Raw genomic sequence first — 26,629 nt, forward strand, 5'->3', positions numbered from 1 at the left:
GATCTCAAGGAACTTACTGCTGTGTTTTATTGTAAGAGTTTTATGGTTTCAGGTCTTACTTTTAAGTCTTTAATCCATTTTGAGTTAATTTTTGTGTACGGTGTAAGATAGTGGTCCAATTTCATTCTTTTGCATATGGTTGTCCAGTTTTCCTCAGATGGTTAGTGAAGAGACTGTCTTTTCCCCATTGTACGGTCTTGGCTCCTTTGTTGTAAATTAATTGACCATATAAGCTTGGGTTTATTTCTGGGCTCTCTATTCTGTTCTATTGATCTGTGTCTGTTTTTATGCCAATATTGTACTGTTTTGATTACTATAGCCTTGTAATATAGTTTGAAATCAGGAGGAATGATGCTTCCAGCTTTGTTCTTCTTTCTCAAGAGTCTTTGGCTCTTCAGGGTCTTTTATGATCCCATACAAATTTTAAAATTATTTGTTCTATTTATGTGAAAAATGCCATTGAGATTTTGGTAGGGATTGCACTGAATCTGTAGATTGCTTTGGGTAGTATGGACATTTTAACAGTATTAGTTCTTTCAGTCCATGAGCATGGAATACCTTTCCAGTCATTTATATCTTATTTAATTTTTTTCTCATAGTTTATAGTATACTGGTCTTTCACCTTGTTGGTTAAATTTATTTCTGGGTATTTTTTATTTTTGATACAATTATAAATGAGATTGTTTACTTAATTTCTCTGATAGTTCATTTAGTGTATAGACACACAACAGATTTTTATATACTGATTTTGCATCCTGCAACTTTACTGAATTTATTTTTATTTATTGTAACTTTTTTGGGGGGTGGAGACTTTAGGGCTTTCATTATTTAATTATGTTATCTGAAAATACTGATGTTTTACTTCTTTTAAATTAGACGCCTTTCTCTTCTCTTCTCATCTCCTCTCCTCTCTTCTTTTTCTTTTTTTTCTTTTCTTTTTTTCTTTTTTCTTTTCTTTTCTTTTTTCTTTTCTTTTCTTTTCTTTTCTCTCTTCTCTTCTCTTCTCTTTTCTCTCTTCTCTTCTCTTCTCTTCTCTTTTCTCTCTTCTCTTCTCTTTTCTCTCTTCTCTTCTCTTCTCTTCTCTTCTCTTCTCTTCTCTTCTCTTCTCTTCTCTTCTCTTCTCTTTTCTCCTCTTCTCTTTTTTCTTTTCTTTTCTTTGCCTAATGGCTCTGGCTAGGAGTTGTAATACTACATTGAGTAAAAGTGGTTAGAGTCCAAATCCTTGTCTTTTTCTGATCTTAAAAAAAAAAAAAGATTTCCGTTTGTCACCATTAAATATTATGTTAGCTGTGGGCTTGTCATATATGGGCTTTACTATGTTAGTGTACATTCCCTCTATATCCAGGATGTGAGAGTTTTTTTTTTCATAAATAAATGTTGAATCTTGTCAAATGCTTTTCCTGTACCTATTGAGATCACTATATGATTTTCATTGTTTATTTTGATAATGTCATGTATAATATTGATTGATTTGTGAGTAAAGAACTATTCTTGTATCCCTGGAATAAATCCTACTTGATCACGGTGTATAATCCTTTTCATGTACTGCTGAATCATATTGCTATTATTTTGTCGAGGATTTTTGCATCTATATTCATCAGGGATATTGACCTGTCATTTTCCTTTCTTGTGGTTACCTTGTCTGTGTTTGGTTCCAGGGTAGTGTTGGTTTGGTAAAATAAGTTTGGAAGTGTTCCCTCCTCTTCTATTTTTTTGGTAGAGTTTGAGAAGGATTGGCATTAATTTTTCCTTAAATGTTTGGTAGAATTCACCACTGAAGTCATCTGGTCTGGACTTCTGTTTGCTGGGAAGTTTTTGATTATTGATTCAATCTCCTTACTAACAATTGGTCTGCTCAGATTTTCTATTTTTTCATGATTCAGTCTTGGCAGAGTTGTATATTTCTAGGAATTTATTCGTTTCCTCTAGATTGTCCAATTTGTTGGTATATGATGGTATATGGTTGTTCACTGTTGTCTCTTATGATCGATTGTATTTCTGTGGTAAATATTTTAATGTCTTCTTTTTCATTTCTGGTTATTTATTTGAGTCTTCTCTTTTTCTTGGCGAGTCTACTTAAGTGTTTGTCAATTTTGTGTATATTTCGAAGAATATATTCATCGATCTTTGTGTCTCTTTTGTCTCTCTTTCATTTATTTCTGCTTGGATCTTTGTTATCTCTGTCTTTCTACTAAATTTTGGCTCATTTCTTCTTCTTCTAGTGTGTTGAGGTGTAAAGTTAAGGGTTAGATTGTTTATTTGAGATTTTTCTTGTTTCTTTAAGTAGGCATAAACTTACCTCTTAGAACTGCTTTTGCTGTATCCTACAAGTTTTGTTATGTCGTATTTCCATTTTCATGTCTCGAGGTATTTTTTTTTTTAAATTTCTCTTTTAAGTCCATCTTTGACCTATTGTTTTTTCAGTAGTGAGTTGTTTAATTTTTCAGTTTTTTTTCTTGGAATCGACTTCTGGTTTTATACCATTTTGGTTGGAAAAGATGCTTCATATAATTTCAATTTTAAATTTATTAAAACCTGTTTTATGGCTTAACATATGACTAATCCTGGAGAATATTCCACATGCACTTGAGATGAATGTGTATTCTGTTGTATTTAGATAAAATATTTTGTATATATCTGTTAAGTCCTCAGGTCTAACTTGCCACTTAAAGCCAATAGTTCCTTATTGATTTTCTATTTGGATGATCTCTCCATTGTTAAAAGTGGAGTATTAAACTCCTCATTTAATATTGCATTGTTGTATAGTTCTCTCTTTAGGTCTGTTGATATTTGTTTTATAAATTTAGATGCTCCTATGTGGATGTATAACTATTTTCAAATCTTATATTCTCTGTTGTATTGACCTCTTCATCATTAAAAAATGACCTCTTTTTTTTTGTCTCTTATTAGTCTTTTTCTTAGTCGATTTGTCTAAGTAAGGATACTCCAGCTTTCTTTTAGTTTGTATTTGCATGACATTTGTTTTTCCATCTCTTCACTTTCAGTCTGTGTTTGTCCTTGCATTCAAAGTAACTTGCAGGCAGCATATATATGCATCCTTTTTTTTAAAAAAAAAAAAAAAAATTCGTTTAGCCACTCTATATCTTTGGATTGGAAAATTATTCCTTTTAGAGTACTTTGATAGGTAACTACTTACTGCCATTTTGTTAATTGTTTTCTGGCTTTTTTTTTTTTTTTTTTTTGTAATTCCTTTGCTCCTTCTTCTCTTGCTTTCTTTCTCTGTGACTTGACGATATCCTACAGTGGTGTCAACTCCAAGAATGAATGTGCCTATTAAAAAGGACTTGTGGTGGCTAACTGGGCTCAAATTTATAAACAGAGTCTAGTAGTCATTGCTAAACAGCGGCCTCTCATGCTCTCTGAACTTCAGGAAAAGCCCGCACTGAGTTGCCTGCCTTCTGATGTCTGAGCCAACCCTTATAAAGGAACTCCTAGGCTTGTAAGTCAATCAGTAGGCTGAAGACCTGACTCAGCCAGTCAAGGTAGTGCAGCCATATCCTCATTTGCATCTTCACGGGCCTATCAGTGGCTCCATTCTGACCAATCAGGACACTTATTTTGGGCTAGTGCTTTTTTGTGAGGATTTAGAGTACTTGTTAAAACAGGCCAATCAAGGAATGGAGACAGGCACTCTTATCTATGGAAGGCAGATTCACCTCTGTCTTGGTGGAGCATGCCTTCAGTTTCCACTGAAGGTTGCATTTCCCTGGCAGGAGCTGTAACACTGGAGCAGAGTGAAGCAGTAACACCTGGGCTGCCTCGCCTGGCTGCCTAACAGCCATGCTGTTCCACAGCTGTGCCGTATCATAATTGACCTATATCACTATTGAGCTCTCACAGCTGTGCTGTTCTAAAGGCATACTGTTTCACACCTGAGCTCTCCTCCTTTACCGCACCCCAAACTAGGGATTCTCATTGGCATTAAATTGATGAAGATAACCTTTGGTTGACAATGGTATGCTTATATTTCTTTCTCTTTTGTGTATATGCTATAGGTTTTTGCTTTGGGGGATGATGAGGCTTACAAAAAACAACTTATATTTTTAACAATCTATATTTTTACACTTGCCCATGTTTTTTGTTTTTGATGTCAAAATTTACATCTTTTTATCTTGTGTACTTATTAACAAATTATGGTAGCTATAATTCTTTCTACTACTTTTATCTTTTAACCTCCATGCTAACTTTATAAGTGATTAACTCAGATCCTTTACAACATTAGGTTAGTCTAAACTTTACTATATATTTACATTTAACAGTGAGATTGATACTTTCTTGTATAAGTTCTGCATTTTTTCTCTGAATATTTATTTTTCAGTATGATTTATGAAATACCCATTGGCTATAAAACACAGAAGTAGACTGCATTGATGTTTATATTAACGAAGGACCACAGGAAGTTGATTATGACTGATTTAAGGCATTTCGAAAGAGACATATTCCTTCCTTTAATTCAATAAACAGATTAGAAATAGCTAACAAATAATTAGCAATGACTTAAGCAAGAATTCCATTTTTGAAATTAGAATGAAAAAGAGGTAAGCCAACTTATTGTAAAATATGTTTAAAAGAAACAATATCTTCATTTAGGGAGTCTCAAAAGGAGAAAAGAAGAAGAAAGAAACATAAGTCTAATTTAAAGAAATAATGGTTGAAAACTTCCCAAATCTGGGGAGAGAATGGCCATCCAAGTAAAGGAAACTCAAAAAATCCCCAAACAGCTTCAACCCAAAGAAATATCAACTGAGACACATCATAATCAATCTTTCAAAAATCAAAGACAAAGAGAAGATCTTGAGAGCAGCAAGAGAGAACAGAGTCATCATATACAAGGGAATCCTGATACGGCTTTCCACAGGTTTCTCAGCAGAAACCTTGCAGGCCAGGAGAGAATGGGAAGATATATTCAAAGGAAAAAAAAAACACAACTAATCCAAGAATATTCTACCCAGCAAAGCTGCCATTCAGAAATAATAGAGAGATATCCAGATAAAAGCTGATGGAATTTATCACCATTAGGCCTACCCTACAAGAAATCCTTGAAGGAAGTTCTTCAAGTTGAAACAAAAAGTTGCTAATTAGTAATATTAAAACCTATTAAAGTTTAAAATTCACTGGTAAAGGTGAATAAATAGTCAAATTCAAAATACCCAAATACTGCAAATGTGGTATGTAAATCATTTTGAAATTTAGCATATAGGTCAAGAGACAAGTGTGGGAAATAATTAGCTGTAACTATGTTAATGACACAATATAAAAAGATCATTTGAGATATCAATGTAAATTATGGGGGCAGGCAGATAAATGGGTAGAACTTTCTTATGCAGCCGAAATTAAATTGTTTTTAGCTTAAAATAGATGGTTATAAGATGTAGTATGAAAGCCTCTAGGTAACCACAGACTAAAAATTTATAATAGATTCACAAATGATGAAGGGAAAAAAAGCAAAGCAAACCACTACAAAAAATTATCAACTACAAAGAAAAACATCAAGAAAAGAAAAAAGAAACTAAAGAACTATAAAACAATCAGAAAGCAATTAGCAAGGTGAAGATAGTTAAGCCCTCAGCTATCAACAATTACTTTAAATGTAAATGGGTTAATTTTTCCAATTAAAAGACACAGACTGACTGGATAAAACATGGCCCATCTATATGTTGCCTACAAGAGACTAACCGAAGCATTAAGGATACTCACAGGCTGAATGTGAATGGATGGAAAAAGATACTTAAAGCAAATGGAAAGCAAAGAGAAATAAAGAAAATTATATAATAATAAAGAAGTCCATTCATCAGGAGAATATAAAAATTGTAAACATACACAAACCCAATATTGGGACACCTGAAAATAGTAAACAATTATTAAAAGATCTGAAGAAGGAAATAGCAATGCAATAACAGTAGGGGTACAAACTTGTAACTAGTAGATAAATAAGTTCTGGAGCTCTGATGCACAACAACATAATATTATAATTAATAATGCTTATTAGAAATTTCTGAGTTTCTAAGAGAGAAGGTATTAACTGTTCTCAACACAAAAAGGAAATGATATTTATGTGACATGATAAAGGCGTTTGCTAGTGCTACTATAGTAGTCATACTGCAATATATGCACACGTTATCAAAACAACATGTTGCATACCTGTGATTTATACAATATGTCAATTATATCTCAATAAAAAAGTAATAATTAAAAAAATCTCATTTTCCTTTATTTGAGCATAATCAAGAGAAAAGATATTTTTGGTTCGAATTATACAGATAATTCCTTCCATTCTTCCTTTTAGTTTTCTAGTGCCCAGAGGGTATAATGCTAGCCTGTGGCATTGAACTTTAGCCGATTACCATACTGCAGATCACAAGATTATTCATTTAAACACACACACACACACACACACAGACACATACACACACAATTTAGGAGCCTGATTGAAAACTTAGAGATTTAATTTAATTGTACCTTGGCACAATTGACATTTTGGGCTGCATGGTTCTTTGTTGTGCATTGTAGGATGTTTAGCAGCATCTCTGCTCTCTACTCACTAGATGCCAGTAGCACCCCACCCTTCCCCCCATATCGTGACCACCAAAAATGTCTCCAGACATTGCCAAATGTTCCCAGGCATGGGAGGGGTGAAAAAAAAGTCCCCACTTGAGAACCACTGCTAACCTTTTGTATTATGGAAACATAATGCCCTTACATAAATTCAGGTGTCAAAATTCTATGGGAATGCCTCCTCATCATTTTTTAAATAATTTTTTATTTTTATAAACTGGTAAGTGGACAGTTTTAAAAACAAAGTAGTTTCACAAAGCTTACAATGGGGGAAAAAAAAGGTTCTGCTCTTACTTGAGTCTCATTTCTTAGAGCAGCACTGTTAAATAGAACTTTCTACAGTGACAGAAGTGTTCTATATCTGCCCTGTCTGGTGTGTTAGTCTAGCCTCAGTTCCCCCCAGTCTCCCTCATTCCCTCAGGCCCTGGGCAGGTGTTAGAAACAAGGCAGCCCACGTTCTTGAAGTCAGTCGCGGAGAGTGTTGGGCTGGTGGGAACACTGCTGAGGATCCAGAATTGCGCCTCTTCCTGGGTTCAAGGTAGCACTCCCAGCCTTGATTGTGCTTCACATCCTCACTTCTAGGTCACCCACCTTTCTAGAGAACAAGCCTCAGTCTTCTGATAAGATAAGGAATAGGTGGCTGATCTAGGAGTTTAACTACTCTGTGTGTGTGATTCAAGAAAACTTTCTTTACAAAAGTTTACATACATGGCAGGCCAGATATGGTTTTCGGTCTTTTGACTCCTGTCGACTGCTTTTTATACAAACTTTTAAACCAATTTTCCAATTTTACCACCCCCTCGCCTAGGTATAAGCGCTGTGCATGTGACTCTGCCCCACCTCCCTTTCAGCTCTGCCATCTCCCTCCTGCCCCTTCCTCAGGACCCTGGCGACACCGAGCCTGATGCAGCAAGTCTTGGTTTTAGCAGCTCAGAATGATAAAGACAAGACAATCACTAGTTCCCTAGTTCATGAGAGCAGGAAAAGTGTATGGTCTGGGGACCCTCGACCTTGTAGGAAGCCGAAGGGATGTATTTTCCCAAAGATAATCTGTTGACCCGATGTGCCTGCCCCAAGTCCTCTTATATGGAGGTGGGGGTGGGTGGAGCTCTGATTCTGATGAACTGGGCTACCCAGCATGCTTCGAAGAGGAAAATTGTTGGAGTGCCTCTGAACTTCGAGTGTGAGGTATTTATCACCTTGTTTTTCAGGTGTACTCCAACCACTAATTCAGGGATAAGTGGGCACCATCACTACTGTCAGACATAAATAAAATAAGTGGATTATCAAAACTCAAAGGCAGCGCTATTACAAGGCTGAGCTAGTTGCTTATATCAAAAAAGGAACCTACATAACATGAGGCAACATTGATGAGTCAGGTCTACGAAACACCTTCAAAACCTTCCAGTGGATTTGTCCAAAGTTACAGAACTGCCAGACTACTGCCAGCCATCACATTCCTTCCTGCTGCCCTCAACTTCAGCCCCAACACTGTCATCAGGGTCAGTGAATACAAGCATTTGCCAGAACAGACATTGACAGAGTCCTCAAGACTGAGGCTGTCATGAAATCATGCTGAGAGGAGCAGAAATGAGATAATTAGTATCTTATGTAGGCCAGTAGTTTGCAATCCTGGCTGCACATAAGAATCACCTGGGAAGCTTTGAAAACTAGCCCACTCCAGAGCAATTGAAACGGTCTCTGGGATGGGTCCCAGGCATCAGCTGAAAAGCTTCCCAGGTGATATCAATGGGCATCCAAGACAGGGGCAGCTGTTTTAGGCCAGCTTCCTGATTTGCCCTTGTGCCTAGGCTTTATTTCTCTTGAGCACCTATTTTTATTACTACTGAAAGTAATACTTTAAATGACTAGATAGTATATTTTTTCATAACTATGAACTCTTCAAAAATTTAAAAACCCTCTTTCCTACTCTCTGTGAAGTAAACTCTTGCAAACTTCCAGTTCCAAATATCCGTGATTCTGAGAAACTGAGAACCGAGACTCAGAAGAGTGCCTTGTATAATCTGGACTGAGGAAGCTAGTGGGAGAGGCAGAACCAGCACACAGGAATATTCTTTTCTCTGTCTTCCCCTCACTGTGTTAATCAGATCAGCATTCACTTTTTCCCATTTTATACAATTATTTTGGCTAAAGTACACTGAACTTGCCCTCTCAATTAACCTTCATCTGGAAAATGATATGGATAATGGAAATTCCGAAAAATGAGTTTCCAGTCCCATGTTCCTCTATCAATAAATTTTCACTTTGTTCTTATCTGCGAATCTGTTTTAATAACAAAACTTGTTTTTTTAGCTTTGAATTCTCAATAGTTCCAACCATTGCTATGGCTTACATAAATTTCCTCTTGCAGTATTATCTGCTAACTCACTTAAAACAGAAAATTATTGGATATATTTGTAATGCTTGTGCCAGAAACAAGGCTGCTTACATCAGAAGAGATCAACTAACTGCCTCACAGAACAAAAACCCAGGCTGAATAAAATCTCCATGCACGTCACTGCCACTAGATTCTAAAGAGCAAAGATGGATCTAATCTTCATAAATCAGCCTCGCTGGGGAAAATGCTGACCGTTGAGAATAGTCTCATTCTAACAATGCCTCTACTTAGCAAACAGAATTTAGGGTAGCACCTCAAAGTTTGTGCGTTAGTCAGCATGCCAAGAATGTGTCAAGACCTTACTACTGCTACTTATTATGTCCTTAGGTGCTCTCCTGGCCAGAATTGTGTGTGGGCTTTTTTGGGTAATTGACAAGAAAGTAAAAATATTACATTTTAAAAAATCTTGTCTTTGTAGTGCTTACTATTCAAGACACAGATGCAGAAACAGAAGGACCTAAAGACAGGACAACTTGATAGGTGTGTGATGAATATGTCAATTAAGTAAGCATTTTCACTGAAGATAAGATAGAATGCAATATATCATCATATGTTGTAATGGGTGAGTCATTTCAGGCTTACATTTTCAGATACAGCAACAATCTGACATCTATTCAGTTGGCCATTTGCCTGAAAAATTATCACTTTAACCTGTTGTGTTATCAGGGCTGGAGGACGAATATGAGTCTGGGGTCACTGCTTTGAGTTGGGCTCACTCAAGAGTTGCAGAAGACCATTGAGGGATGGGCGAGATCCATATTTCCATGGGATCTGGGAGAGCCCTGAGTAAAGAGGACCTCTCTCAGAACACCACTGAATGAGAGTGAGGCCCCAAAATTGTTCCACAGGTCCTGAACTCACCCAAAAATGAACAAATTATTTCTGAACCTCACACAAAAATTTTAGTATTATAGGTCTTGTTTATTATTTCTCTACTTAATTCTAATTTTTTTCTGGGATCAAAACATAAATATCCACTAAAAAGATGACTATGTTATTCCAAACAATTTGGGGTTGTTTTTCTAACTGACTGAGGTTACACATGGCTACGAAGTGTCCCAGCAAGGAGGGACAAGTAGGGTCCTCTTTGGTGGTTGCTATAGTACGGATTCCAGAATTTAAAGGCGTTGTTCACATGGTCCATCTTCCTGGATTTAAGTCAAACCGTTATCTAATTCCTCTCTACTAACGGACTTATACAGATGGTGATTAACTTCCATCACTGCTTCGTTAGCTCTGCATGTTTTTGTTTCTCTTAAGATAGTGACATGTTACCTCATTGGATTCTGAAGCTCTCAAAGCTTTAATGCCTCTGAAGTCCTCTGATAAGCAGATATTCTTGGGTTCATAGAAGGGAGGAGGTGGTTGAGCCTGGTAGACCCAGCTACTTGAAATGTCCCATGCGAATCTGGTATTAAAGAAGTGATCACAAAGCAGCTGGGCAACTGAAAAGAGAGGTAGACTCAGGAAAGAGAGGTGCCAAACTGCTCATAACTCAACTATCAAATTCATTAGAGTTAAGGGGATCTTAGAAAGCAATTTCATGTACTGGCTTCCAGGGCCCTACAATATGGCATGCCCGAGCCCTGGAAACTTCCTCCTTGTTTTTATTTACTATTTCTTCCATTCTTTTCACAAATCCTTTCTCTAGCCTTTTCAAAAGATGGCAATCAAAATAGAATTTTGTCCTGTAAGACTGAATGTATTACTCTTTTGATTGTCAAGAAAAGAAACTCATCTCACACTATTAAAAAGAGAGAGATTTAATATAAGAATACCAAGGAGACACAACTGCAGAAGTGCAGTGAACCACTGGAATAAGCAGAGCTAAGGATTCATATGTAATAAGGCCCCTTCTTTATCTGGCTTTTCTTGTGCACAGAAATATTCTTCTCTCTCATGGCAGGGTGGTTTTCTCTATGTGGTGGAAAACTCAGCTGCTGACCACTCCTAAGCTTTCCCTGGTAAAGCTTCAGTCATCTAGAGGGAGACTAATTTTTCTTTCTCAATCAATGCCAGTTCCTCAATGCCAAAATGACATCAGTGCACAGATAGTCTAGCTACATCAACTACTTCTGGGAGGCAGGATTGGGTTATTCTAACATGGTGCTTCAGTTATACCTGTGTGACTGGGAAGAGAATCTCTTACTTGGCTACAACGTGGAGATGACCGGTGCTGAGCATCACCAGAAGGGCATCTTAACCCTTATACTTCAGACGATTGCTTGGATGGTTCAACGTTAGGCTTTTTCTCAAACAACTAAAAATACATTTCTCATTTATGGTATTTGAATGTCTTTTGAATCAGAAATGGAGAACACTGAAAAAATGTTATTCATATGAAAGCTAAGTGAAACCCAATTTTCTGGAAATTTGAAGAAAATGAATCGGTAGCCAATAGCCTAATGATTAGGTGTGATTTCAGCCTTGCAGTTTTCAATATTTTCTTTGCTTCTCAATTTTGGGAAGATATCCTTCTCTTTTGAGGTCCAAGGGAGAAAATTCATTCGTAATTTCTTACAACAGCTATTTCAGATAAGCAATACCTTGAGATCAGACTAAAATGATGCATATTTTGGAATTTTCAAAATTGTACACATATTGTCAATCACACATGAAACATTCTCCAGCATAGATCATATGTTAGACCACAAAATGAAATCTTAATAAATTTAAGAAGATTGAAATCATATCAACCATCTATTCCAACCACAATGGCATAAAGCTAGAACTCAATTTCAAGAAGAAAACTGAACAATTCACAAACATGTAGAGATGAACCTATTTCAAGTTTGCCCCAAGAATACTCACTGGTAGCACTTGTGGCTGAAAGTGTTGACTACAAAATAACTAGTGGATTACAGTCCTAACCTTACGGCCAAAGTTTGCCTTTTGAAATACCTTGCTTTTCTTATTATTTTCACATTTAGACTATCTAGTATATCGACAGTCTTTGGAAACAAATGACATCATTCTATTTATAGCATTCTGTTCTTAGTGATATTTCCATTCTCGATTGCTGAAAATTTTAAATCCTAGAAAACATAGCATTCCTACAAGTGATGTTAACATTGTTCTCAGTCGTTAGCTAAAGATTCACTTGATGAATTCAATTTATGTATACATTAGGATTAGAGACAAGTTCTGTTTAGAAATAACTCCAAGAACAGTTTTTATATTTTATTTTCACATTGAAAACCAGTCATATTTGTTTCAGCCTCGAAGAGTGTGTTTATTAAAATTAATGCTGGCAGTGAGCCGCATGTTTTTTTTTTCCTTTAATGAGAAATGGGTTAAATAACATACTACTGAAAAACCAATTGGTCTAAGAATAAATGAAAAAAAGAAGTAAAAATAACTTTGATACAAATAAAAATGGAAATACAAAAATCAAAACTTATGAGATGGAGCAAAAGCAATTCCTGAAGAGAAGTTCATAGTGATAAAATGCTTATATCAAGAAATAAGAAAGATCACAAATAAACAACCTCACTTTACACCTCAAGGAAGTAGAAAACCAAGAAAAAATAAAGCCCAAAATTAGCAAAAGAGAGGAAATAACTAAGATCACATCACAAATAAATGATCGACTAAAAAGATAATAGAAATGATCAGTGGAAAAAAGTTTTTTAAAGATAAAATTGACAACCTTTAGTGAGACCTACCCAGAAAAAAAGAAAGGGGACTCAAATAAATAAAATCAGAAATGAAAGAGATATTACAACTGACACCACAGAAATATAAAAGATCATAAGAAACTACTATGAAAAATTATATGACAACAACTTGAACGACCAAGAAGAAATGGATAAATTCTTAGAAATAGAAAATCTGAACAGATCAATTATAAGTAAGATTGAATTAGTAACCAAAAACTTCCCAACAAAGTACAGAACTAGGTAGCTTCACTGGTGATTTCTACCAAACATTTAAGGAAGAATTAATTCCAATCCTTTTAAAACTATTCCAAAAAACAGAAGAGGAAGGAATACTTCTAAACTCATTTTTCCAGTCCAGCATTAATATGATACCAAAACCAGACAAGGACAACACAAGAAAAAAAACTACAGGTCAATATCCCTCGTGAACACAGATGGAAAAATCTTCAACAAAATATTAGCAGACTGAATTAAATAAACATTAAAAGGATCATATACCATGTTTACGTGGAATTTATTCCAGGAATTCAAGTTTGATTCAGCATCAATTAGTGTGATATACCACTTCATTAACATAATGAAGAATAAAAATCATATGGTCATTTCGATACATGCAAAAAATGCATTTGACAAAATTCAGCATCCATTTTTGACAAAAACTTTCAATAAGGTGAGTATAGAGGGAACATACCTCGACAACATAAAGGCCATAAATGACAAGCCAACGGCTAACATTATACTTACTGGCAAAAAGCTTAAAGCTTTTTCTTTAGTATTAGAAACAAGCCAAAGATGCTGACTCTCACCACTTTCATTCAACACAGTATGGAAGTCCTAGCCAAATAATTGGATAAGAAAAAGAAATAAAAGGCATCCAAATCAAAAATTAAAACAGTTACTATTTGCAGATGATATATTATACATAGAAAACTCTAAAGACTTCACTGAAAAAAATTAGAATTAATAAATTCAGTAAAGTTATAGGATACAAAAGTCAATGTGTAAAAATCTGTTGCACTTCTATACACTAATAAAAAACTATGAGAAAAAGAAATTTTTTTAAAAAAAATCTCATTTATAATTGCATCAAAAATAATAAAATAACTAGGGATGAATTTAACCAAGGGGGTGAAATACCTATACACTGAAAGAAATATAAGGTACAAATAAATGGAAAGGTATTCTTGCTATTGGAGTGGAAGAATTAAAATTGTTAAAATGTCCATACTGCCCAAACCAATCTACAAATTCAATGCAACCTCTACTAAAATTCCAATGGTATTTTTCATAGAAATAGAACAAAGAATTCTAAAATTTGTATGGAACTACAAAAGACCCCATATAGCCAAAGCAATCTGGAGAAAGAACAAAGTGTCAGGTATCACATTTTCTAATTTCAAGCTATATGGTATTGACATAAAAAAAGACACACAGACCAAAGGAACAAACTTGAGAACCCAGACATAAATCCATACATATCTGGTCATTTGACAAGGAAGCCAAGAGTTCTCAATGGAAAAAATATAGTCACTTCAATAAATGGTGCTGGGAAAATTGAATACTCACACTTTAAAAGAATGAAATTATAGCCTCTACTTACACCACTCACAAAAATTAACTCAAAATGGATTAAAGACTTAAAAGTAAGACTGGAAGTAATAAAAATCCTAGAAGAAAACAGGAAAAAGCTCCTTGACATGGGTCTTAGCAATAATTTTTTTTTTTTGATTTGACACCAGAAATAAAGCCTACAAACAAGAGAGACTACGTCAAACCCAAAAGCTTCTGCACAGCAAAAGAAATGAATAAGAAAATGAAAAGAGAACCTATGGAAGGGGAAAATATTTGCAAATCATATATCTGATAAGGGGTTAATATGTAAAATATATAAAGAACTCATACAACTAAATAACAAAAAACAAAAACAAAACAAAACAAAAAACCCACAAAACAACCAAATAATCCAATTAAAAATAGACAAAGGCCCTGAATAGACATTTTTCTAAAGAAGATATACAAATGGCCAAATGGAACACGAAAAGGTGCTCAACATTGCTAACCATTAGGGAAATGCAAATCAAAACCATGATGTGATATTACCTCATGTCCATTAGAATGGCTATCATCAAAAAGATAAGAGATACCAAATGCTGGTGAAGATGTAGAGAAAAGGGAACCCTTGACCACTGTTGGTGGGAATATAAATTGGTACAGCTATCATGAAAAAGAATATGAAGCTTCCTTAAAAAAATTAATAGCAAAACTACCATATGATCCAGCAACTCAATTTGTAGGTTTATGTCCGAATGAAACGAAAACACTATGTTGAAGGGGTATCTGTACTTCAACGTACATAACAGCATTATTTACAATAGCCCAAACATGGAAACAACCTAAATGTCCATCAACAGATGAATGAATAAAGAAGTTGTGGTCTATATATACAGCGGAATGTTATTCAGCCATAAAAAGGGAAATCTCACCATTTCCTTGAGTTCTCATCACAAGGAAAAAAACAATTGTTTTTTGCTTTTTTTTGATAACTATATGAGATGATGGGTGTTAATTAAACTTGCCGTGGTGATCATTTCACAATATATGTAAGTCAAGTCATTATGCTATACACCTTAAAATTATACAGTGCTATATGTCAATTACATCTCAATAAAACCAGAAAAAAATCCTTCCCCTATATTTTACTCACTCTATCCCATAACCATGTGGCTTTACACTGTGTCATCTCAGCTACACTGACACTGTTTCCCTGAATTCCTTTTCCCATATGATTCTGTTTAAGCTTGGTCACAACAGAAACATGCTTAGAAAAGAAGGAGCAGCCATTTTTTGTGCTCTGAAGGTTGAAGCGGGGGCTCAGGCGCTGTGGCAGCTTGCACATGCTGCTGCCCATCTGCTGGCTCGCCCTTGGGCACAAGGCTGTCCCTGAGCCTGTAGCAACGTCAGCTCCCCCAGGAGCTCCTGGCCCTGGGCAGGTGTGTTTTAGGCCCATGAAAAAAGGCACTGTTTTTTTTTTTCAGGTCACTACATCACATGAAATTGAGGTGGTGACAGACAAACCCCGGTTCCGCTTTGTCCTTGTGGGTTCCAGCATTTTCTTGATCTCAACTTGCCATCTGCGTTTTCTCCTGATTGTTGGCCTAGCTGATCTGGGGAGATCTCAGGCCTATGCCAGGGGCACAGCTGTCTCTACCTGCTCCCATGATTGTGTGTGGTCCTTATGCTAGATTCTTCATAAGTCTCTCTGGGTGAGCCCTGGTTGATTCAGCAGCCCCACGAGATACTTATTTGTATTATCCCTATTTGACAGATAAAGAAACTCAGGCACAGAGAGAGAAAGTAATTTGCTCAGGGTCATGGAGAAAGTGTCTGGAAGAGATAGGATATAAATGCAAAACTGGCCTCAGAAGCCAAAGTTGTGATACATGCATAATGGTAAAAATAATTCTTAGCTTTCGAGGATTATAGATTATATACATAAACAATGTCTGGACCACAAGAGATGCAGATATATGCTTAATAAGTGGAAGCCATTGCTATGGAAGATAACATGGTGTACGCAATTTTAAAGCTCTATCTAGTTTCGGTTAAGAGACATCTCAAAGCATGGGACACTAAACTCACTGACACAAGACTGACATGCAGGAGGGTGGCAGAGTGGGGAGAGGGGAGGACTGAGTCCCTAAGGATGCAGAAAAAGATGGCTCAGGTTAGAGGGACCCTGTGAGAACAGGAACATGGACAAATGACAGGAAGAGAGGGCACCTCATGGGTCTACCCAAGCGGGTGCTCCCATCCTGTTACTACTATAAGGTTTCATTTATGACATTTCTAATTTATTTCCACTTCTAAATTCTTTGAAAAATAGCAATCATTGGCATTAAAATGTTGTTCTAGAGCAAATAGGACAGCATCTCTGGCCTAAAGACATTAATGGTTGCAGCTATTAAAATCATCAGTCATCCCTGACTTTATCCACAGCTCCACAACAAACATTTCTACATCTTCCAAAAAGTCATAGTGGAAGACCATTCATTGTTATCTTAAATGATTCTTATAAAAGGAACATGAACTTTTGCACCCAGAAATGTTTGAGTTTTCAGATCTGGACTCTTTTTTTTCCCCTTTTCAATCAAACAGTGAACACTGGGCTTCTTTGTCTGCTTTGGCTTCCAGGAAGCTCAACATTTGGTCTCCAGTTCCTTTCTCTCCACCCTTCCCTATATGATTTCTGATGTCATAGGACAACTATCCTAAAATATTTATTCACTTAAAATATTTTTAAAAGGCAGCATATAACTTAAAAATGTCAAATACAGACATCAAGAAGTATTAAAAAAATTAAAACTAAACAGCATTATACAATGTTCTCAATAAGTAGATGTGAATTAGAGATAATGTTGACCTGCTTCCTTCCTAAAGCAGATTAGAGATGTTTGCATGCCCAGGCAGAATGTTTGTTTTAACCATGTTCTCCTCTACTTATAAGTCATTGAATCTGAAGCCCATTTAGAAAAGGTTCATTGGCCACATGAGAGCTCCACTGTGAGACACTGTGGAGATGTGGCTCTATCACTTGTTAATCACAGTCACTCTTCAGCCTGAGGATGCACAATGCTCTCATATTTGGTACAGCAAGGACCCGGCAAAGAGGCATCTTCAGGGATGTAGTGAGGTCCAGGGGACAGTGAGGTGGACAAGGAGGCCAGGAACCATTCAGGTCACTTTTGCTCTGAGCAGGACTGTTGAGTCTAACCATTTGCTTCCTGGGCTGGAGAACGCGCATAGAGAAAGCAGTTCTGCCTAATCCCCCAGCAGATTTAGAGTCATACTTGGCCCCAGAGCAGGGATGGCATTGTGGCACATAGGCCAACAGCTTTCAGGAGCAAATGGAGAGCAGAGCATCCTGTGGGACAGGTCTGGAGGTTGTCCAGGCTCTGCCCCCCACTGCTGCCCACCCCTCTCCATGACTGAGGTCTTTCCTGCCTTCCCACTTCCTTTCTAGGCTCACTGTTTACCCATCCCTATCCTTTGTTCACACAGCAGAGGGAGGCAGTGGGAAGGTTAGGGCTCCTGCGTGAGGGGCTGAAGACTTTCTGGCTACCACTGACTATATAGCAGGGGCTATAAGGAGCCCAGAAGTCCTCGATAGGGGCTGGGTGGATGATTCTAAACTTCTGAGGCCAGTTGGTGCCTGTAACATGGTGCTACTTTTTATAAAAGCAGCTATTCATTGAAAGCCTGCTGTGGATGGGCAGTATGACAACTGCAATGGTACATATTTCTTACTTGGGAGGAAAGTGATTCCTTTGAGGTGACAAAAGTCCAAACTAATGGAACCTAGATTTTCTGGGTGGCAAAGCTGTATCTGAGTACAAAAAGGGAGACAGATTCCTTTTACATAATGTTCGAGAGGGTCCAGAGGCTCATGGTCTCATCATCAAGCCAAGAATCAGGTAGAAAGTTCCTTTAAGTCACATACTGTTTGACTTTCCATTTGGGAGGGTAGAAGGTTGATAGTGGGAAAGAGAAAACTAACCAAAGTGTCTGAAACCCATTCAGCAAAAGGTTATTTTCCTACATTTGGGGGGGGGGGGATAAATGAGGAAGGAAAAATGAAAAAAAAATTTAAAACAAATTGACATAGATAGCTTATATGACAAAAAACACCTGGAAGAAAATGTACCAAAATGTTTTGTTATCGTGGTAGTAGCAGAGTGATTTTTTTAAAATTTTCTAATTTCCAAAAATTTTTTGGATATTTTGGTTTTCTTTCTAATAAAAATATATTAACATAGGAAGAAAATTCACTAGAAATTAAAGTTAGCCTTTTTTTTTTTTTTGGCCTGGTGTTTTAAGGTTAGACCAACCTGACAGAGCTGTTACGTCACCAGGCAAATAGGAGCTGGTCGAGATCTGTAGGCTCTAGTGCCCAAACTCCCAACTGCTGGCTTCCAGAAAGTTTCTGCTGTAGCCTCCTTATTTTCCCAGCCAAGGAGGGAGGCGACTCTCCAGAGCACACTCACTGCACCCCACTTTCCTGTACTGTGGCTTGCATATATCGTAACCCCACAGAATGGTCTAGACCAGCTGTGGACTTGGGGCACCAGAACGCTCTTGTTCATCTTTGTGCCCCTCTAGTACCATATCTGGCTGAGAGGAGATATTCAGTTTTTGCTGACTCTAACAACCTCAAAGAGCTCTGGACTGTCTACTTCTGCTGCGGTTCATTCACGGGCACAACACGGCTGGGCAGGGAACAGGCCCTACGTGCTGAAAGCCACTTGCCACACACAGAAACACTTTCTTCCAAATCTACCACCAAACTTGACCCCTTCAGAAGTAGAGCCCTTGGGAGACCAAACTAAATAAGCTAAGTGACACAGGCAGGCCAAGAGGGAAAACTCTATGATTCCCTCAAAGAGCAGAAATAATTCCTCACTTTCCTCCCTCGGCCTCAAAGATTTGATTCCAGATCCTGCCAAAGCTTATAATAATACTTCACTTTCTGGGTTTTGTTTTCCTAAAAGAAAATGACTCTTTCTTCCAGGCCTGAAAGGGCTCTGATGTCACTTACAAATTCTGCAGGAATGAATATCATACCCAGATGATGCTTTGGGAAATGATTTCCTAGGGGTGACTTTAAAGCACCCTGGGTAATCCACACAGGTAAAATAACCTGCTGCCTGCCTCCATCTCTATTCTTGGGGTGGGGAGAGGGCTCGACAAAGAGACAGTGGCTTCTGCTAGCACTTCTATCTGGGAGAAAGCTGCCCCTCCATCCCTCACCCCAAAGCCAGACAATTCAGTTCCTCCTGGTATGTCCCTGATGACTTTAGAGCTGCTGTCCGTGTGCCAGAGCTCAGAGAAAGTGAGTTCATCAGCAACTAAGTCCAAGTGCAGGCCTTTTACGAGGATGGCCTGACACTCCAGCAGCTTTACAATTCACTTAGCCACAACCTCTGCTGGTTTTTACAGCTAGAAGTGTAAGGACTTCTCTTCCTGGTACTGGAGCCCATGTTCCTTCAGGGGGACCTCTGCAGCCAAGATATCCCTCCTGATTTTTAACCACCACACATGGGAGTGGGAGCAGCTCATTCTGCATTTCTGCCCCTCCTACCAGTTTTGAAATGGCTTCTTTTGTATGTCCTTAGTTATAGGACTTCTGTTCAGCTAGACTTCAGTTCTTAGTGATGGCTATTTTGTAGTTTAGTTGCAATTTTGATGTGGTAATGAGAGGAGGCAAGCATGGCATTTATCTACTCCACCATCCTGCCTGGAACCATGTGACTTATCCTCTTAATGTTCTGCCCTGAGCCTCCTACTAAGCACAATTATAATATACTTTCAAAAGTGAAATTATCACAGACATTGGTTAAAAAAAAAAAAAAACCCAAAACCATGAAGCAACAACTGGGTAGTCCTGCCTTAGAATATCCTGTGCCTGGTTACTGTCCACAGAGGGTGCTTTGGGCAGCAATACCTGGAAGCTGGTTACAAGTGCAAAATCTCAGACCTGGCCCTGGGCCTCCCAGATCAGAGTCTCTGGGAGTGGGCCCCAGGAATCTGTGATTTCCACGCCTGCTGAAGTTTGAGAAGCACTGGTAGAGGGAATACCAAAGTGGCTACTGGGTTCCTTGGAAAAGGACTGAAGGCAGCACAGCCAGTGTGCGTTCATGAGTCAAATGTGCCTAAGCGCCATTTGCTGTGGGTAACACTGAGTGCGGCAGTTATCTAACCTAAATCCAAGGATGTGCATCTGTAACTTGGAGATATGGATGGTCTCCAGGTGGCAGAAATGCCAAGAGGGTTAAGTAAAGTGCTAGAGTACACTTAGCACAAAGTGTGGTGCCTACTAAGCCAGCAATTAACATTCATTACCACATCATCATTATTTTTTAGGTAAATTCTTCCCCACATAAGCTCATACTCAGTCAAGAAACTGACCAACTGGAGCTGGTCTGCACATGGTTTCCGGCATCTGGAAGCAGAGGTGACAAAACTGAAGGGTGGACCACTGTTGTGTGGTTTTAGAGCATTTGCAGAGAAACTGGCTGAGCCCTCCCTTACTCTTCCAGCCCCCCTGAGGGAAGGGGGCCTCTTCCGTGGACGGACGGTAGAGCAGTGTTAGAGAAGCGCTGGCCACTGTTCTGTGTGTGGAGAGAAGCTGGCCCACAGGGCCTCTAGCCTGGTGTGAAGGGCAGAGAGAGAGGCCACGGGAGGCCACCCATGCTTCCTCTCTTTGCCTCTGCCCTGTGTTCAGTGACTGGCATCCCACTCACAGTCAGCCAATAGACACCATGGCCCAGGAGTCCTCCCCCCAGGCACCTCCTGTCTAGTCTCTGGGCCCTTGTCACTATATCCCTGTCTCCAACCACATCTTAACCACCATGCCAAGGCTTTCCACCCCTTGATCTGCCTCCACTGGGTATTCCTGAAACATCCCAAAGTCTGCCACCTCTCTTTGCTTTTGTCTTTCCTTCTTTCCTTCTTTTATTCATTCAACACTGGGCATCTACTATGTGCAAGACACTGTTAGAGGAACTAGGGATATGGCCATGGGCAAAACAGATAAAGACCCTGTGGTCAGGTGCTTCTGTTCTGCCGGGGGAGATAGACAAGCCTGTAATTCAGAGAGAAAGCAGGTAGGGAGGAGGCTGCTGCTGTGTTTGTGTGTGAGGGAACGGGAGAGAAGGAGCGTGTCACAGAGGGTCAGGGAAGGCCTCGCAAATGAGGGAGATGTTGAGAAGAGACCTAAGAGAGGTGAGGGAGAGAGTCATGTGGCCAGCTGGGGTGGGGGGCTGCTCCAGGCAGAGGGGACAGAGTGGGCACAGGGAGTACTGAAGGATCAACAAGGAGGCCAAGGGAAGCGAGAAGAGTGGAAAGGGGAGGTAATAACAGCCACTATGAAGAAACTGGCTTTTGCTTCATGTGGGATGAAATGGACAGCTCCTGGGGGTTCTGAGCTGAGGAGTCATGTGATCTGACTTATGTGCAAAAGGACCCCCTAATCGTCTGGTGGAGAATCAATTGTAGAAAAAGTGAGGGCAGAAATAAGGTGATTGGTCAAAAGCCTCCCGAGGAGACGTCGGTGGCTTGGAGCAGGTGGTAGCAGTGGTGAGTATTAGACTCTTCATGTTTTCTGGCAGTGGAGTAAACAGGGTCTTCTAAAAGAGAAGAGCTCAGAATAACTCCAGTATTTGGAGCCTGAGAGACTGAAAAGTGTTTTGCCTTTTCCTGAGTTGGTTTCTCACTAGTCATTTCCCTGCCCTCAGAACAGCAGCTCAGGAACCTTACCACTGTCCTGGCCAGACCACCCTGCTCAGGCCTTTGTGTGCTGCCCTGGGGCTCCCCTGGATACCCTGAACCCATGCTCACCCTCAGCTCAGCTCAGGCATTGGTTCTTCTAAGAAGCCTTTCATGACCGCCTTCCCACCACTGGCCGGCATCAACAAATTTGCCTTTGTATAAAAACACTTACTGTTTACTGGTTCATTAACTGCTAACTGGGGGGCCACCTCAAAGACATTCTTTCTAAATGGCTGAGTAACATTGCAAAGTTAACAATTATTATCCTAAATTTTCAAACTGGGAAATGGAGTTTTCAGCAGTATAATGTTACATGCCTGGGGTTACTCAACTAGTGAGTAGAAGAGTCAGAATTGAACCCAGATACATCTGACTCCAAAGCCTGTGCCACACACTGCCTTCTATAAGTTTTTTAAATCAGAGCATCTGAAACACTTTGCTGGACTTTTTGGTTTTCATGTCTGTTGCCTCTACTGGACTACAAGCTACTGAAAGGTAGGGGGATCTGGCACAGAGGGATTGTCCAATAAATCTTTGCTAAATGTTATTCCCATAACGTGGGGTCATAATCCAGACACAGAGGCTGTAAAGGGATTATGGGTCCAAGTGAAATTCCAATGATGGCTCTTGGTCCTCTTCCTTCATTCATTCAACAATCTAGTAATAGAGACAGATAGTATACAAGTAAACAGGTAATTTTACGATATACAGGTAAACAAAATAATTTTAGATAGTGGTATGTGAAAAGGAAAATGAAATGATGTAACACAGAGTGCTGGGGTTGAGGGAAGGGAACTATTTTTGGTAGGGTGGGCAGGAAAAGTGCCTCAGCAACCTGAATGATGAGAAGAAACCTGCCATGTAAAGACCTTGGAGGAGATCACTCCAGGCAGAGAAAATGGGAGATGCGAAGGTCCCGAGAGAGGAAAGATGAACAGAAAGCAGCCAATGTGGAAGGCGCAGAGGGAACAAGAGAGAAGTATGAGATAAAGCCAGAGAGGTAAGCAGTGGCCAGCTGATATAAAGCCTTACACCTTGGTGATGACCTGGAAGGGATTGCAAAGGACATGGGAAGCCTTTAGAGTCTTAATTTTGAAAGAGACGTATGTACCTTTCATGATGATGCACATAAACACATGCATGCAAATTGTGCTTGGGATCCAAAGAGGGCAGGCTGAGAATTCCTGCTGTAGAGTCTAGATCTAGAATGTGCAGGGTGAAGCATAATAAAATAAGCCCCACTTCAATGTTTGCTCTAACCACCATCACCCTCGGTACCACCTAGTGCAGGAAATGATGAACCGTACCTCACAAAGAAAAAGCCTTTCTCAGCTTCCTTAAAAAACAAGTTTCACCCTTTGCGTTGTTGCTGGAAATGTAAAATGGTAAGGCTGCTATGGAAAACAGTGTGATCCTCTCCTCAAAAAATTAAACAGAGAATTACCACATAAGCCAGCAACTGCACTTCTGGGTATTTACCCAAAAGAAATAAAAGCAGAAACTTGAAGAGATATTTTCTCACCCATGTTCATATAGCAACATTATTTACAATAGTGCAAAGGTGAAAGCAACTCAAGTGTCCTTCAACAGATGAATGAATAAACGAACTGTGGCATGTTCATAATGGAATATTATTCAGCCTTAATTAAAAAGGAAGGAAATTCTGACATATGCTATAACATGGATGAACCTTGAGGACATTATGCTAAATGAAATAAGCCAGTCACAAAAAGACTTATATGAGGTATGTGGAGCAGTCAGATTCATAGAGATGGGAAGTAGAATAGAGGTTGCAGAGCCACGGGGGAGGAGGGAATGAAGAGTTATTGTTTAATAGGTACGTTTCAGTCTTGAAAGATGAAAGGAATTCCAAGATAGATGGTGGTGATAGTTGAACAACAATATAAATGTACTTAACACCACTTAAATTACATTTAAAAAATGGTTAAGATAGTAAATTTTATTGTTATGTATTTTACCATAGTTAAACATTTTTTAAGTCTCTGGGGCCTACTCAGTCCCTCAACTGCATCCTCATAAGATCCGTCTCCCTGTCCTCACAGGACCTATGGTCCCGGTATTCTAGGACGGACCGCCCAGTCAATCTCCTCCCGGCATGAAGAAGACAATTAAACCAGTGGTGTGGATGAGATCTTAAAAGCTCTCCAGTGAAGACAATCCCAGAGACTGAGTCTGGTAACTCTTTTAGTTGGTAACAATTCTTCATTTCAGGATTTCTTGACTTTTACTTCTTACTTAAAAGGCTTTTTAAAAGCTCATTTCCTCTTTTGCCTTATGAGGGCACAAAGAACAGCTGGTGACCATACCCTGTGGGAGAAGTCTTCTACAGACCTAAATACCATTATTAAATCACCTTGCTACTCCGAAGACATGTAACAACCTGCTTTTAACATTTTCTAGCCTAAAACCGAGGCCATTTTCTCTGTGGAATCGAGCTTTGAATCCTCAACTGTGCTTTTGTCTGTGTATTTGGGTAAACCCCAGATCATTCTTAAGGAGAGCTTTGATCCTGGCCAGGGAAACCCATGGCAGGCCTCCAAAAAAGTAGGGTGGCCTTCAGTTCAGGCTCATGTCCTTGTCAGGCTCCTCAGGGTTCCCTAAGAATATGTCAACACATAGCCCAGCTTGGCTGAGTCACAGGGCATATAGCTCTGTCCTTTACCAGCTACACGGAACAGGTCTACCCCAGGCACTTGGCTGGGAATAAAAAAGCCAAGCTCACTGTCACTGCTGAAAGCTTGGCTGTGAGAAACATATTTTGGGAGATTATCCCTCCCTCTAAGATTAAGTTAAACCCCCAGGAGCTGCAGGCAGGACCACCTTGTTTCGCTCAGCCTCCTCTGTGCAGTGACTTTCCTGTGCTAACACTTGGCTGGGCACCCAGGTCCACATCACAGGCATTATATAAGAAAAAGCCCATGAGGCTTCGTAGTTGTTGTAGAGGTACAGTCGATGGTGGTCTGTTGACACCATCATGAACATGAGAAGTCCTGCTACCAGGACTCAGAACTAGGAACACTTGTGCAGCTGGTTTATTTTTAGCTCACAGACTCTACATCATATCACTGATGATTTTCCATTTTGTTTTTGCTGCTAGAAAACTCAAAGGCAAATTTGGGGCCTATTTCTAGAACACCATTGTCCAATAGACTTTCTGTGATGCCGGAAATTTTCTGTATATATGTTGTTCAATATAGTAGCCACCTAAATGCTTGAAATGTATATAGTGAATTTTCAATTTTATTTAATTTTAATTAACTTAAGTTTTAAATTTAAATGGCCACATGTGGCTAGTGGTTACCAAATGTACAGCACAGCTTTAGACAGCATACAGAAAATGACATGCATTTTGAATGTCATACTTGGTTTACCTTACTTTCTTATCAATATTTTCCCTCTACTTCAAATCTCTTCAGCATGTAATGATTTTTACTAATGTTATGTGGTATATATCTTTGTCAGCAATCTTAAATCTTGTTTTAAACATATGAGATCTACTTGTAAATACAAAAAAAAAGAAAAGATATCATGCCCATATTCCCTACACTTTTGACTAGGTACTTCTGTCTCCCTTTCAAGCAATATAGAGTAATACATATGTCTGTTTAAGGCAGGGAGTCCCAGGAGTGGGAGGAGGGGCCTTCTTTCTGTCTTCATCTCTATTCTGTTTCTTCATCTGGATTCTGCTAATGCAAACATTCAAATTTTGAAAAGTCACTGAGCTGTATATTTATGATGTGAAATATACCTTCTTTTTGTAGGTATATAATTTATATCAGTTTAATTCTAGGAGATGCGAAAAAAATCATGAACACAGAGCTTGATTCCAGAAAGCTGTAGTTTAGTATGATCAGGCATTAATGCAAACTTCTAAGATGCATTTATCAGAGGGATCTCAGGCAACTCCTAATGCTGGCAACTCCCCACCCACCCATCTCCTGCCCATTCTCCTGAACCCAGCAATGCCAAGAAAGAAGGAGAGATAAGTTTCGGGAGGAGGAAGGCTTTTCTCTTTCCTTTTTCTTATCAGAGCTTAGTAAGAAACATTTCCAAATTCTTACGAAAGCCTGAGTAGCTCCCAGAAAAAGCCTCTCAGCTTTTCTCCTGCAAAGGAATTAAATGGGAGGAGAAGGTCTCTGAAATGTGGAATGTTAAGTGAATGGGACAGGATAAGAAAATAAAATGCAACCTGTATTTCAAGAAGAAATTAAAAACTACCCAAAAAACATTTTTCTTCAAGGTATAACTCCACTCAACTGAACAAAATAATTTATATTAAAAATTATAGTTGAAAATGGAACTTGGGAAAACATATACTGCTAAAGAAAATATGGAACAAAACGAACTCTCTCAACTTCATCCCTCCCCCATGACCAAAATATCTTAATTTTGCTAAAGGCTGAAACATAAATTTTGACTTTTAAAAGTAACTTAAAGAGACGGGCAGGTGTATATATCATGCTAGAGCAGAAAGTTGCTTTCTGCAGTGCTGAAGTAACAGTAACCCATTCAAATGGCCATGATCAAAATTTATGAGAGGGCTATTAGTCACTTCTACTCCCGTTAATTTAACTTCTCAACATATTACTATTTTGAACAAAGACCTGCATTTCTGAGGCCTAAGATACCAATCTTTTTTCTTACCCTTTTC

The 26,629-nt window shown here is 38.7% G+C and overlaps 1 protein-coding gene across 3 annotated transcripts in view; it reads right to left on the minus strand.

Moving 5' to 3' along the window:
* Nucleotides 1-26,629, minus strand: part of FAM124A (family with sequence similarity 124 member A) — a 68,203-nt gene that overhangs the window by 11,705 nt on the left and 29,869 nt on the right. The window contains exon 4 of one of the 3 annotated variants that reach the window (XM_036228529.1): nucleotides 1,141-3,058. The exons of the other annotated variants lie outside the window; for them this stretch is intronic. Coding sequence (XP_036084422.1) covers nucleotides 3,002-3,058 — 57 coding nt within the window. The 3' untranslated portion in view covers nucleotides 1,141-3,001. Of the gene's footprint in view, nucleotides 1-1,140; nucleotides 3,059-26,629 lie in introns of those variants that run through there. 3 annotated transcript variants of the gene reach the window in all.

This window comes from Rousettus aegyptiacus, unplaced genomic scaffold, assembly GCF_014176215.1.
Source record: "Rousettus aegyptiacus isolate mRouAeg1 unplaced genomic scaffold, mRouAeg1.p scaffold_m13_p_11, whole genome shotgun sequence".
In the NCBI taxonomy this organism is placed as follows: Eukaryota; Metazoa; Chordata; class Mammalia; order Chiroptera; family Pteropodidae; genus Rousettus; species Rousettus aegyptiacus.